The sequence below is a fragment of the Gouania willdenowi genome, chromosome 19, assembly GCF_900634775.1.
Source record: "Gouania willdenowi chromosome 19, fGouWil2.1, whole genome shotgun sequence".
In the NCBI taxonomy this organism is placed as follows: domain Eukaryota; kingdom Metazoa; phylum Chordata; class Actinopteri; order Blenniiformes; family Gobiesocidae; genus Gouania; species Gouania willdenowi.
In genome coordinates, this window is record NC_041062.1 from 17420434 (window position 1) to 17433222 (window position 12789).

The window sequence follows — 12789 nt, forward strand, 5'->3', positions numbered from 1 at the left end:
CTTGCTCTCAACCTCACTCTTCTCATTAAAGTTGTAGCGAGTTCAATTTAATTAAATTAATTTCAACTTTATTTGTATAGCACAAATTACAATCAAGTTGTCTCAATGCGCTTATCAAAATCTAAAATTCATAATAAGAATTAAAAAACCCAACAAGATCCACATGAACAAGCATTTAGAGACAGTGGGAAGAAAAAAAACTCTTTTTTAACAAGAAGAAATCTCCAGCAGAGTTGTATTTCACAGTTTCAGGGTGATTAATATGTTGTATTACTGCCATATGTTCAATCAACATATGTTTGGTAGATTTCTGAAAATGCCATTACGCTAATTAATTAAAAAAAAAAATGAATAAGCTTTCACAAATTATTATTGTTCTTTTTTTATTATATACTGTATTATTCATCAATAGGCTATATTGTATCTGACATTACATGATTATGCTTTTTAAATGTGCAGGAGTAGGGAGTACAGGGCTTCAGGTTAAACGTCTGAAGGGAGATTCCCAATCCCACATTGCAATGCGTGGAGGTTCACCAAAATTAGAGTCATGTGACCATTTGTCAGCAAACCCATTGTTTGTGATGTAGTCACAAACAATTTTAACCTTCGTTGTTTGTGAGTAATTCTCTAGTTTTTTTGAAAGAAATGCGTTAAATTTTGAGGCCTTCACTTTGTTTTTACCTGTGTATGAAAAATGTTAATTATTGTCCCGAGTGGCTTTAAGAAAATACTACAGTGATGTATCATTGTTGCATCTGTCCTATTTATTTCAAGCTCAGTTACTCGTAGATGAACAAAGTGAGGTTTTTACCTTTAAAAATCACGTTAAACAATTAGTTACTGTTACGTTGACATTAGTGCATCAATTGCTGCCCAAGGAGTAACAAACGCTGGTATTGGACTGACTTACAGTAAAATAAAATTATAGTTGAACGTGATCATGAGGTTGGCGAAGAAGTGCAACAACAACAAGATGCACAGCCGCAGCACGTAATCCTCTGCAGACATTAGAGCTTGACGTGCTCATCTGATGCTGGCCCTAAAATTACATCCCAGGAGGATTTCTTTTTTAAGACAAACCAGCCTCTTTCAGTGGGTCGTCTTTCCTCAGGAGATTTGTGTTCGAAATTCAGAGAGCCATATTTGCATGATCAGAGCCCTTCAGAGACCCACGAGTTTAGCTTCAGGGTTTGAACATTTGAAAAGTGTCGGTGGGTTTGTGAGCGATGAGATTTGCACATTAAAGTTACAGTACGTTTGTCCCGCTTTGTTTCAGTGCTATAGATCAGTGTTTCTCAAGTGGGGAGTACGTGATGGCACTTCAGGGGGTACTTGAGAAAGAGAGAGAGAGAGGAAAATGTACAAATGAAAACATCAGAAATATGGGGTTTTATAATGTTCTAGTTAAAAAAAACAACAAAAAAAAACATACTAAATATTACCAGCAACTCACAAAACGACAGACAAACAACTAAATACATAAAACGACACCAAAAACACATGCACTGAGAGAAAAATGCTATTACCAGCAACACACAAAATGACAAAAAAGACACTAAATGAGTGAAAAACACTCAAGATCACTATAAAATACACACAATAAAACAGAGAAACATACAAAATGACATAAGAAACAACAACAAAAACACACAAAGTAAGAGACAATTATGCTGAGTAATAAAAAGAACAGACAAACAACAACGAAATAAACAAAAAACACAAAACGCATGATAGAAATGATATTGATTAGAACATGGACTGAAAATACAAAAGTCAATCTTGAAGATGACTGGAATTCATAAAAAATATAGAAATAAATCTATTGAGGAACTAAATATTGTTCTAGTCAGACAAAGGGGGTACTTCAATTCAAAAGTTAGAGAAAGGGGGTACTTGAGCAAAAACAATTTGAGAACCACTGCTATAGATTGCCAGTTCTGGAATTTAACTGCCTGGCCTCGCCGCCGTTGTCGGCCCCCTTTGTCGAGGGTCTCCGCTGCGGTTGGCGCGGATGGGGGACGACCAGGCATTCTCCAGGTCACATGACCTGGCCAAAGATGGTCCGTCTCTCCAATCTTACATAGTCGGTATTTCAAGAGAGAAGCCCCGCTCGGGTCAACTCTTAAGGTCACAAAGTCTGTGGTGTGCCTTTAAGATACATTATTTTATACCTATTGAAAATCATGAAGTCCATCACTCTGTTTTCTTTCAAGCACATTTTTGATTTATCATAAACTGAACCTACAGTGCATCAAATAGTTTGACACTAAGTGGTAATGTAAATGTATACTTTAAAAATTCCTGCTAGATAGATTTTTATTTTGGAGATGATAATGAATTTTATCTTAGAAAACTGAATTTTTTACTAAATTATTTTTGAATTTTGCAATCATGCTAACAATTGGTGTCAATGCAAAATGCAATGCATTTTTAAACATCAGTTTTTCACTTATGCTGTCTAGATTTGATGACTTTTTTGCCTTAATAACTGAATTTTCCACAGCCGTTTCAAATATGCCTTTAAATACTAAGTGAAGCTACAGGTGACATTTCCATGTGCTAAAAAGCAGCAACTACTGCAATCAAGCGTTTGCAATAACTTGCAATGAGTCTTTTACAACGCTGTCAAAAAAATTACTTTTTCACACCACTGTATATACCATAGAGTTGTGTCTTGCTAATCAACTCAACGAGATAGAGCCAGAAATTATCTTTGCTGATGCGATCTTTTTTCATCTTCATCCACTCTTCTTGTTGCTCAGAATTGCCTAAAATTGCCTGGCCCCAATCATTGCTGTGCATCAGCTATAATTTAGCTTGACTTTATGGTGTCTCTCTTTTTCATAGTAAGAGTGAACATGTGCACTTCTTGCATGTTTGTTGGGACTCTTTAGAACTTGGGGCGCCGATTGTTGAAAGCTGTGCATGTTAAAATACACAGCAACTTTCCCAATATTTAGAGTGAAACTAAATATTTAGCTAATATGCAAATTCACCAGAAGTACCAAAATAAAATGTCATCGATGCAAACGAGCGCTCACCGTGGTCTATTCAGACGGAATGAATGCACTCCACATTTAGATTTAGCATTTAATATTTACTCTTAACATTTAGATTTAAATTTAACATTTTGATCCAGCATTTAGATTTAATAGTTAACCTTTTGATTAAAATGTAACATTTAGATTTAACATTTAGATTGAATACAGTATTTCGCCATTACATTGAGCATTTAGATTTAGATATAATATTTAACATTTAGATTTAACATTTAGATAGTACATTTAGCATATAGATATATTTAGATATTGCATTTAGAATTAACATTTACATTTAGATATAATATTCAACATTTAGATCTAACATTTAGATTTAAGATTTAACATTTAGATTTAAAAGTACATTTAGATTTAACATTTAGATTTAAACGTAGATTTAGATTTAACATTTAGATTCAAACGTAGATTTAGATTTAACATTTAGATCTAAAAGTTAGATTTATATTTAAAAGTTAGATTTATATTTAAAAGTTAGATTTATATTTAAAAGTTAGATTTAGATTTAAAAGTTAGATTTAGATTTAATATTTAGATTGAACATTTACATATTTTTACAAAAAAGTAAATATCACAAATTTCTCAAACATTGCTGTAAATCTGGTCAGACTCAGGAGTAACATAAAAAAATAACATACATTTTTTTTAATGTGGTTTGTTGCTAAATGTTGCGAAAAGTTGCTGTTTATTTTAGCATGCACAACTTTACAATCGGCACCTTATACTAAGGACTTCATTATTAAACATCTTTCCAAATAGTATTATTTAGAGGTTGTATAATTAGCCAATGATCAGTCCTTCCAGCTTTTACTTTTTTTAAGTTTCTGCACCTTCCTTTGGGTGATCTGTTTGTTGTGCCTGCCAATCCTTTTTTATGCCTGGGATTTCTCCCCTCTGACTAATGCCTTGCTCCTCCTGTTGTCTCTCTGTAGGTGGGCAATCTGGGCCTCCTCTTCATGCTTCTCTTCTTTATCTTCGCGGCCCTGGGAGTAGAGCTTTTTGGCGACTTAAGTAAGGACACCCACTCCACACATACAGCAATGCAGCACTGATTCTCATTTGTAGTCTCACACCATGCATGGTTATGCCCCTGTGTGGGTTTAATCTCTCTCTCTTGTTAATTACTCTCCTGAATCTCTTGTTCCAATGGCGTATTGATTTCTGAAATTGTGTTCTTGAGCTTTTTAATTAATAAAATAGAATTTCACTAATGATTGTTTCATTGCTGAGCCAGAGCAAGGGCAATGAATGTTGCCATCTTTTTCTACGCTGCCGTCTCTCCTTGGCGATTCTCTCCACCATCATCATCCTCACCTTCTTCCTCTTCCTCACAGTTTGTGATGAGCTCCACCCATGTGAGGGTTTGGGTCGCTATGCTACATTTAAAAACTTCGGGATGGCGTTTCTTCTACTCTTCAGAGTTTCCACCGGAGACAACTGGAACGGCATCATGAAGGTGAGAATGACACAAACACGGACACAAAAGACAGGGAGCTTGACAAATTGAAAGGGTTTGCACTCGTAATGCACTCTTTATGGAGTGAAGCAAAGTACGAGTCAGGACATTGGAAAAGATGGAGAATATGACTTGATCTCTTCCCTGTAAAAAACAAGTGGATGCGTCATAAAAGAAGCAGTAGGCTTGAATCCATATTAGGCAATGCTTGGTTCAGGGGATTTGAAGTCTTCTGAACACAGTTAACTTCTACAACTGGTGTCATTTTTCACTTGTTATGGGTATTTTAAACATTTTCTTTAACATTATCAACAAAATGAGGTATTCGTATTGGTAGAAGTTTCTTTTTTGGAAGACTGTGGGTTCAAGTACTTAGGAAACATGTGTGCAATGTTAAATGGCGTGATCGTTTTGTGATCGCCTGGAGATTTGTTCATGATGATGATGGTAGTTGATTTAAAGAGGAAAAGATGTTTCAACCAACCAGAAATTTACATTGCTTTGACTTTGTTCCGCCCCACAACTAGCTGTTGAAAGAGTAATTGGAACACTTATCACAGAGTATTATATATAATTAAATTATACAAGCACTATCAGGATATCAAATTAAATAATTCATCTTCTGTCAGGGTGGCCTATAACAGCTCATATTAGTCACAAGATCAGGGAACACCCGTCAGTTCATTACGGAGCCAACACAGCTATATAGAAAAAAACATTCCCTTCCTTCAGACACTTTGGCCAATAGAAAACCACAGAGGGTTAGTACAGAGAGAACACGTAAACTCCACACAGAAATGTCTAAAATAATCACCCAGGAGGAACTTTACACGCTCCAGTACGGTTTACACCCTCCAGTACAGTAAGTGGCGATATGCACCAATTCAAAGTGGTTGCAACATGCCAATAACCAAGAAAGAAAAAGAAGAAGAACCACCCAGGAGTTAAACCCAGGGATTTCTTGCGGTGAGACAGGACTGCTAACTACTGTACAGCTGTGCAGTGACATCCTCTACATTGGAGCCAAATTGGCCTTCAAAAAAACTGAAGCAGTGGTTAGAATTGTGTGGAGGAAGATGGTTTTTGAGCCTTTTGCGACGACATAGTGATGTCTGGACCGAAAGACGTTCTTTTGGTTGTCAGGATCCATGCGAAATACCAATATATCAATTTTGGCCGATACAGAAAATTGTGGTATGAAGAAAGATGAGTTTCCGGACTTGGCATACCCTGCTGTTTGCAGTTATCTAATTCATAAACAGTCCTACTATACTAAAGTAGCAACTGAAAGCACAATCTTGGAGTCTTATAATCAGCTATTCCAAGGATAGGTAACATACCTGGCAATTTGGAAAGCTTTTTTTCGCAGATGTGCGCATGTTTACCTGGCTCCCAATTTTCAATCCATACACGGTGAAACTGAAATTTTTCTTCTTCTCCTAACAATTTGTACAGCCAAACGACAAACATGATAGTACCTTTATGCTCACGAGAGAAAACAAAACTTGCCTTTTTCTACTGGAGCTTGTAGAAGTCTTGCCATCCAATATGGCGGATAAGCAGAGTTGCATAACGTGTGACGTCAGCTGAAGTCCTCTGTATAGAATTTACTAACTTAAGTCCTGAAAAGTGAAATAGTAAATGGGCTTGATTCATCACGTTCATATTAAATGTTCTGTTTTTGTGGGTTTTGTCTCCAAGGACACACTGAGGGATTGTGCCCATGAAACCACCACCTGCTACAACACTGTGGTATCGCCCATCTACTTCGTCTCCTTCGTGCTGACTGCTCAGTTCGTTCTGGTGAACGTTGTCATTGCGGTCCTCATGAAGCACCTTGAAGAAAGCAACAAAGAGGCTAAAGAGGAGGCAGAGCTGGAGGCGGAGCTAGAACTGGAGCGCCAGTTGGCCGGCGGGGACATGGCAACGCGTTCACCCCAGATAAACTCTCTGGGACTAGGCATGGACCGGTCCAGTTCAGGTGGTTCCCCTTGGAGGTCTGCCATTGGAGGAGATGTGGAGCAGGAATGTGACGGTCCTATGGACTGTCCCACTGCTGATTTAAGCAGAAACTCTGGAAACATCACAGCAGAACCTCCTTTGTGCTCTGAGCCTCAGCTTGAGGTAGGAATTTTTCTGCTTTTATATAGTGATTATCTGGTAACACTTTACTTGAAGTTTTATACATAAGGCTGACATTACCTTTACATGACACCTGTCATCAGCATGAATAAGGTGCCATGAAGGCTGTCATTAAGTGTGGTTCGTTACCCTAACCTTAAACCTACCCTACCTTACCCTAACCTTTAAGCCTAACTTTAACCTTTAACCCTAACCCTAAGTTACCCTAACCTTAACCCAACCATACCTTACCCTAACCCCTAACCCTAACTTTAACCCTAACCCTGAGTTACCCTAACCCCAACCCTTCATTACCTTAACCCCTAACCCTAATCATCTGCACCTTTAATTACGCAGGTTCCTACACCTTACCCATTCTTCTTAAACCCCAACCCATTTACCCTAGACGTTTGATCGGGCCCAAAAAATCCAGCCCGACCCATTAACTTAAATTGTAGGCCCGAGCCCGAAGCAAACCCGACATAAATTATTATTTTATTGAACACATTGCTGCCTGTAGATTAGTAGCGCGGTGCCTCGCATGACGAGGCTTTAATGGAGGTCATAGTAAGACCCCAAAAATAAACAAACAAACGCACAAAGAACCGTCTCACACCGTCATACACTCACACTACCGTGGGAACAGAATTGTTCACTCTCTTTCTCGCTTACGCCCGCCCTTTCCCCAGCCTGCCAGCCAATCAACACTCAGAACACATGTAAACAAAGACGCACATTGGCAGAGAAAGCTGTACGTAACCATGATGCCTTCTGAACCATGGGAAATCTCAGCATCAGTTAACCACTGAATACACACAAGTGGAACATAACCAGAACATAGAACCCAGTCCGTTACAGTATGCAGACCAGACCGGGCGGCCCGTACGTGGAGCGCAGACCTGACTGAGGCACGCAATGAACAACTAAACGCAACACAACGCCGTCAAGAATCTGTCCCATTACTAGCAGAAATCACTTTAAAAATGATACCACAGCAATATAGAAGTGTTTTTGTGTTTATTAAAAATAATATCAATGTATAAGAGATTTTTAAAAATAATCTAAACTCTAATTTACCTTAACCTCCCTTCCCCCACACTTAACAGATTCTTCTTTACCCTCACCTTAACCTCCCCTAAACCCCAGGTTAGGTTAATCAGGTTTTTATTCTCACAGGAAGCTACAGACCTTCTCCTCTTTTATTGAGTCCCTCACCTTTTTATTGGAGGGTTTTTTTTATTTATTTATTTTGTTCCTTTATTTCCTGGTTTAATGTTATTTCTTATTTTTTGATTTTACTATTTTAAATCTGTTGTTATTGGGAGGGGGACGGGGTTCCTGTAGCCCATGCCTTTAAACATGTCTATCTCTACCTAACCCCACTAGATCCCTCCACCTCCAACATAGCTTGAAAGGTGTCATAATTTAGCAAACACTTAATTACAGCTTAATGACACCGTATTCATGCTAAATGCAATATCAGCCTAATGTATAAAACTTCGATTAAAGTGTTTTTTTTTTCAGTTTTGGTTTAATTTTGTGCAAATGAGGAAACACAATGAGTTATACATACAGTGGGTACAGAAAGTATTCAGACCCCTTTCAAAAAATTTTCTTTTTGCTTCATTGCAAAGATGGGGTGCTGAGTGTACGTTAATGAGAAATAAAATTAACTTTTTTGTTTTTATAAAATGGCTGCAATAAAACAAAGAATGAAAAATCTAAAGGGGTTTGAATACTTTCCGTCTCCACTGTACCTCCCATTACCGCCATCATTGTCAGAGAGATTATAGAGCTCAGGACTGATTCTTATAATCACCCCTAAAGGTTTACATCCTCATTACTGCGCACGGATTCAACACTTGCTACTGCACAGGTCACATTTTTCATTTCCCAGGATTCAGCCTGACATGACAGATGCTTTGTGAGACTGCTCCAATGACCCCTGCATCTCTAGAGGCCGTGGCATTATTTAACGACTGGGAGGAATCTGGATACATTGATTTGCAGCTTTTCCTTGTCCTCACGCTACCACTGTAATAACTAGTCCATGTATAAATAAACCATGGCAGATATTTCTATATTAGGCTGTAGTCAAATACACACTTTGGAAGTAGATGACAGGAAGATTCTATTTGTGTGTAAACTGTTTATTGTAGGTTTCCGGGTCTTGATACTAGTATGTGGTTGTGTGTGTGTGTCTGGTCCCTGAAGAGCACATGCCAGTCATAGTAAGGTCACAGTGCCATGGGAAAGTGGGACCGTGAGCTCTTGCGGTCGACTTCCGCATCTTTAATTGCAGACAGTGGGGAACGTTCAGTAGACAGTAAACAGAGATCTTACTGTCTTTATATTATCCATCCTTCAGAATAATAGTGAAGTTCACCTCCCACTCTGCAGAAGAGCAGCTCACTTATAGTGCTGTAGCGCCCCTCAGTGGGCAGACGTAGTAGCACAATGTGGGCTGACAGTGAAGAAGTTCAATAGAATAGAACTTTATTGATCCCCCAGAGGGAAATTCACACATTGCAGCAACACAATAGAAGAGCACACAGTACAGAGTTGGGTTCAATTATAATTGTAATTGCATAATTGATAATTAATTACAATTATGGCGTAATTATAATTGTGATTTCAATAATATGTTGCTATCGTAATTGAATTGTAAATGAGTTTAGATAATTGACTCTAATTGTAGTTGCCACAATTACAAATTGTGAAATTTAATTTAACGCTCGTTGCGGCAAATTTGCGGTTGACGTCATTTGGAGACATGATTGGAGCCCTGGTTTAATGATGGAGTCCAGTCAAAGCATGATGATTTTATAAAAAAGGGTTTATTATAAACTAAATAAAAAAAAAAAAAGAGTATAAAAAAAAAAAAAGGTGTCCCACCCTGTATAGGAAGGAAAGGCGACCAACGCAGGATGGTCAAAAAGCTCAGAGGCCAGAGGAAAAGGCAAGACTGCCTCAATATCACACCTTACACACACATATCTACCCAATTCAACTGTTCTATCCACACCTCGATAGATAAGAAGGAGAAGGCAGGGAGGGGGTCAGGTCGCCCTTGGAAATGGCGCCACCCGGTATCAGAGCGATAGCCAGGTGCGCAGATGAGCGTAGGAATGTGTGCGTGCGTGTGTATGTGTGTGTGTGCGCGCGTCTGGTCTTCAGATAGAGCTATGTTTTGGGATTGTGAGCCACTGACCTCCAAGAGCATGAGACAGCAGAAATGAAAAGTTACAACTTAAAGCATTAAGTTGAATAAGGTCTATGAGCAAATATGAGTAAACATAATTAACCAATTTTGCCATCACACGCTAAACTGGGAAACCATGTTACAGTTCTATGTTCAGTTCTACACATGTAGTTAACAGTTATTAAAATATAAGTTTGCACATCAAGGTTGAACATTTGACAGTTTTAGAAATGTTGAAATCGAGAGTATTTACGGATATGAAAAAGGCTCAGGCGCCCACAGCAAATATATTTTCATTGATTAAGAAACCTAACAAGGTAACCAATAGAGACGAAAGAAATTAGTATTTTACAGCTAACAGAAAGCTAATACAAGAGAAATGTTCACTTTTAATAGTTTATTTCAGGCTCAGCAATTTGAATTGAACTTTAGTAAATGAGGACGTAATTGTATTTCACTTGATGATAAAAAAAAAAAAAAAAAAAATTGTTAATTTAATTGTAATTGGAAAACATGCTGGTTACTGTAATTATAATTGAGCACGGGAAATTTTAATTGTAACTGAAAAATGTAATGTTGACCTCAACCCTGACACAGTAAGAACAAAATAAGCACCAAAATAGGATAATAGTGCAAATATACGACTGTGGGACAGACATAAATTAGAAGAAAATAATAAAAAAAACAAACAAAGGCATAAAAAACCCCACAAGAAAATCTGAGTGGATTTATTTAGTCTCTTATGTTTGTTTATCTGTTTCTTTCTACTTGACAAACTGTAGTTTTCTTCTTTTCCTCCTTGTGATTTTTGTTGTTGTTCTTTATTCTGTGTGCACACCATTCTTCTTCTTTCATTCTCAACCTTTCTTTCCTTTTCTCTGCTTCCTATTTTTCCTTTCTCCCCCCACCCTTCTTTCATTTATCAAGTTTGTCCAGCGGAGAGCGCTGTTTGACTCGGTTTCCCTGGTCATCCAGGGTTCAATGGAAGGCGAGATGAGTTTGATGGACAACCTGTCCGGCTCTATCTGCCACTACTACGCCCTGCCCCCCAAGCCCCACCATCACATCAGCGACAAAAAGGTCAATACCAACCGCAAACATCAACGGGTGGCTTATGTTTTTGCATTTTCATGCTTCCTATTAGGTAGTTTTTCCTACATGTACACATACAATTAGCAAACATCATTAGCTGCAGTTACTGTATTGCATTATTGTTCGATTATCTATGTATTAAAGCAAGGAGTCTCTGTCTGTGCGTCTGTGCCTCATATCTCTGGTGTTTAGGGACAGACAGAGCTCATATTTGCTACATAGCTGCAGCTTGGTTCAAAGCTGTGCAACGTCGCATTTGTTTGTACTGTAATGCTTCAGTTATTGAATAATTTCATAAAATGGTCTACCGCGAGCGAAGCACAGCCACTAAAGTCACGTGTGCGCCCACGGCCAATCACTGTACAGCTCTGCTCCGGTGCATGCCAGAGCCAATCACAGTGTCGAGCTAGAATCACGTGTGTGGCCAGAGCCAATCACAGAAGAGTTTGAGTATCTACGTGAGCACGCACCAGACGTGCGCGCACACAGCCAAGCAGACACGGACCACTGAAATACTGTAGATGCTCCCATTGCATTGTTTTATCATCTCATTTACACCTAAGAGTTGTTTGCTTTACGTGACAGGTTTATTTAACTCGCATCTGTGCACAAATGTGAAAACCTATGTGCGAACGGCAACGATTGGAGCGAAGCGGCTAAGCACCGACTTCTTCCCGAGTCTACTGGCTCAGACAGCGTGTGCTGTTACTGTCTGTGTGTGTTTGTATGTGTGTGCATGCATGCTTTGTTTATTCATCCCTAGCATGTTAAAAGAGAGAGTCCTACATTGGAGCGACGCATTCTCGTTTACTTTCCCTTTCACAGCGGACACTTCTGTCCATTTCAGAAGATTTACCTAAACTGCTGCATTGGCACAAACTTTATTTATCAATTCATCATGTGCATGTTCCATAGAATTAAACCAGGGAAATTGCACACGCTATTTTACTTTGCACCAGCAAATATACCCCTTTACAACACTAAAGAGTATGTACACCTCTTTGTACATCCAACCTTCAAACACACTCATTTGGCCATAATTGACAACTCTACTTAAGCTCCCGCTATTTGAATACATGCTTCTGTCAGGCACTGTACTAGTTTTCTAAACAAGGAATAATTTGTTTTTTAATGTTGAAATAAATAGGCGGTTCAGGTTATTGCAGTTTAAGTTTGGTGTTTTCATGGTTCTCATTTGTTACCTCATATTGACCAGAACGTGTTACACTGTTAAACTCAAACATTGTGCAGAAGGATGACCTTTTTTAAATACCCTGCTGTCCTCCGGGCCAATCCCATTCCAACAAGTTAATTTTGTCTTTTTTTATGAAACAATATGTTATGGTTTCATTTATTCAGACAACTTTTTTTTCAAGAAATTTCATTTCCTGACATGTTTTCAACTGTCAACTATCACCTCTGACGAAGACAGAGTTGCCAGTTGAAACATGTCAGAAGATCAAATTTTCGTGACCCCATTTTGATATCACAATTGTTCAGTAACCCCAGAGACTTTTTTGAGTTTTTGATCATGTTTATAAAAGTGTTACATATACAGAGTAGCTAGGATTAGTGCACAAAGTGAAAAGTGCGCCACCTTAGATATTGCATTTTATTTGATTCATATTTGAGAAAATTTAGGTAAAGGATACAGTTATTTGATATTTGTTGTGTGATGCATATTTGAAAAATAATATATTAAAAAAAATTTAAAACATTTAATTTGAATCAGTTTTTACCCAAGTTTTTTTTTTTTTTTTTTTTTTACAAATTACTATACATTTTAGGCAACCCCACATGGGGTCCTGACCCAAAGGTTGAAATACACTGCCATAACATATCATTCCTATTCAAGTCTT

At 38.1% G+C, this 12789-nt stretch overlaps 1 protein-coding gene across 14 annotated transcripts in view; it reads left to right on the forward strand.

Moving 5' to 3' along the window:
* The window catches only part of cacna1g (calcium channel, voltage-dependent, T type, alpha 1G subunit), a 329241-nt gene that overhangs the window by 299927 nt on the left and 16525 nt on the right, over nucleotides 1–12789 (forward strand). For 11 of the 14 annotated variants that reach the window (XM_028475732.1, XM_028475730.1, XM_028475738.1 and 8 more), the window contains 4 exons: nucleotides 3992–4070; nucleotides 4394–4515; nucleotides 6217–6639; nucleotides 10766–10918. In XM_028475732.1, coding sequence (XP_028331533.1) covers nucleotides 3992–4070; nucleotides 4394–4515; nucleotides 6217–6639; nucleotides 10766–10918 — 777 coding nt within the window. The remainder of the gene's footprint in view (nucleotides 1–3991; nucleotides 4071–4393; nucleotides 4516–6216; nucleotides 6640–10765; nucleotides 10919–12789) is intronic. The other 3 variants (XM_028475733.1, XM_028475739.1, XM_028475740.1) reach the window with 2 other exon arrangements.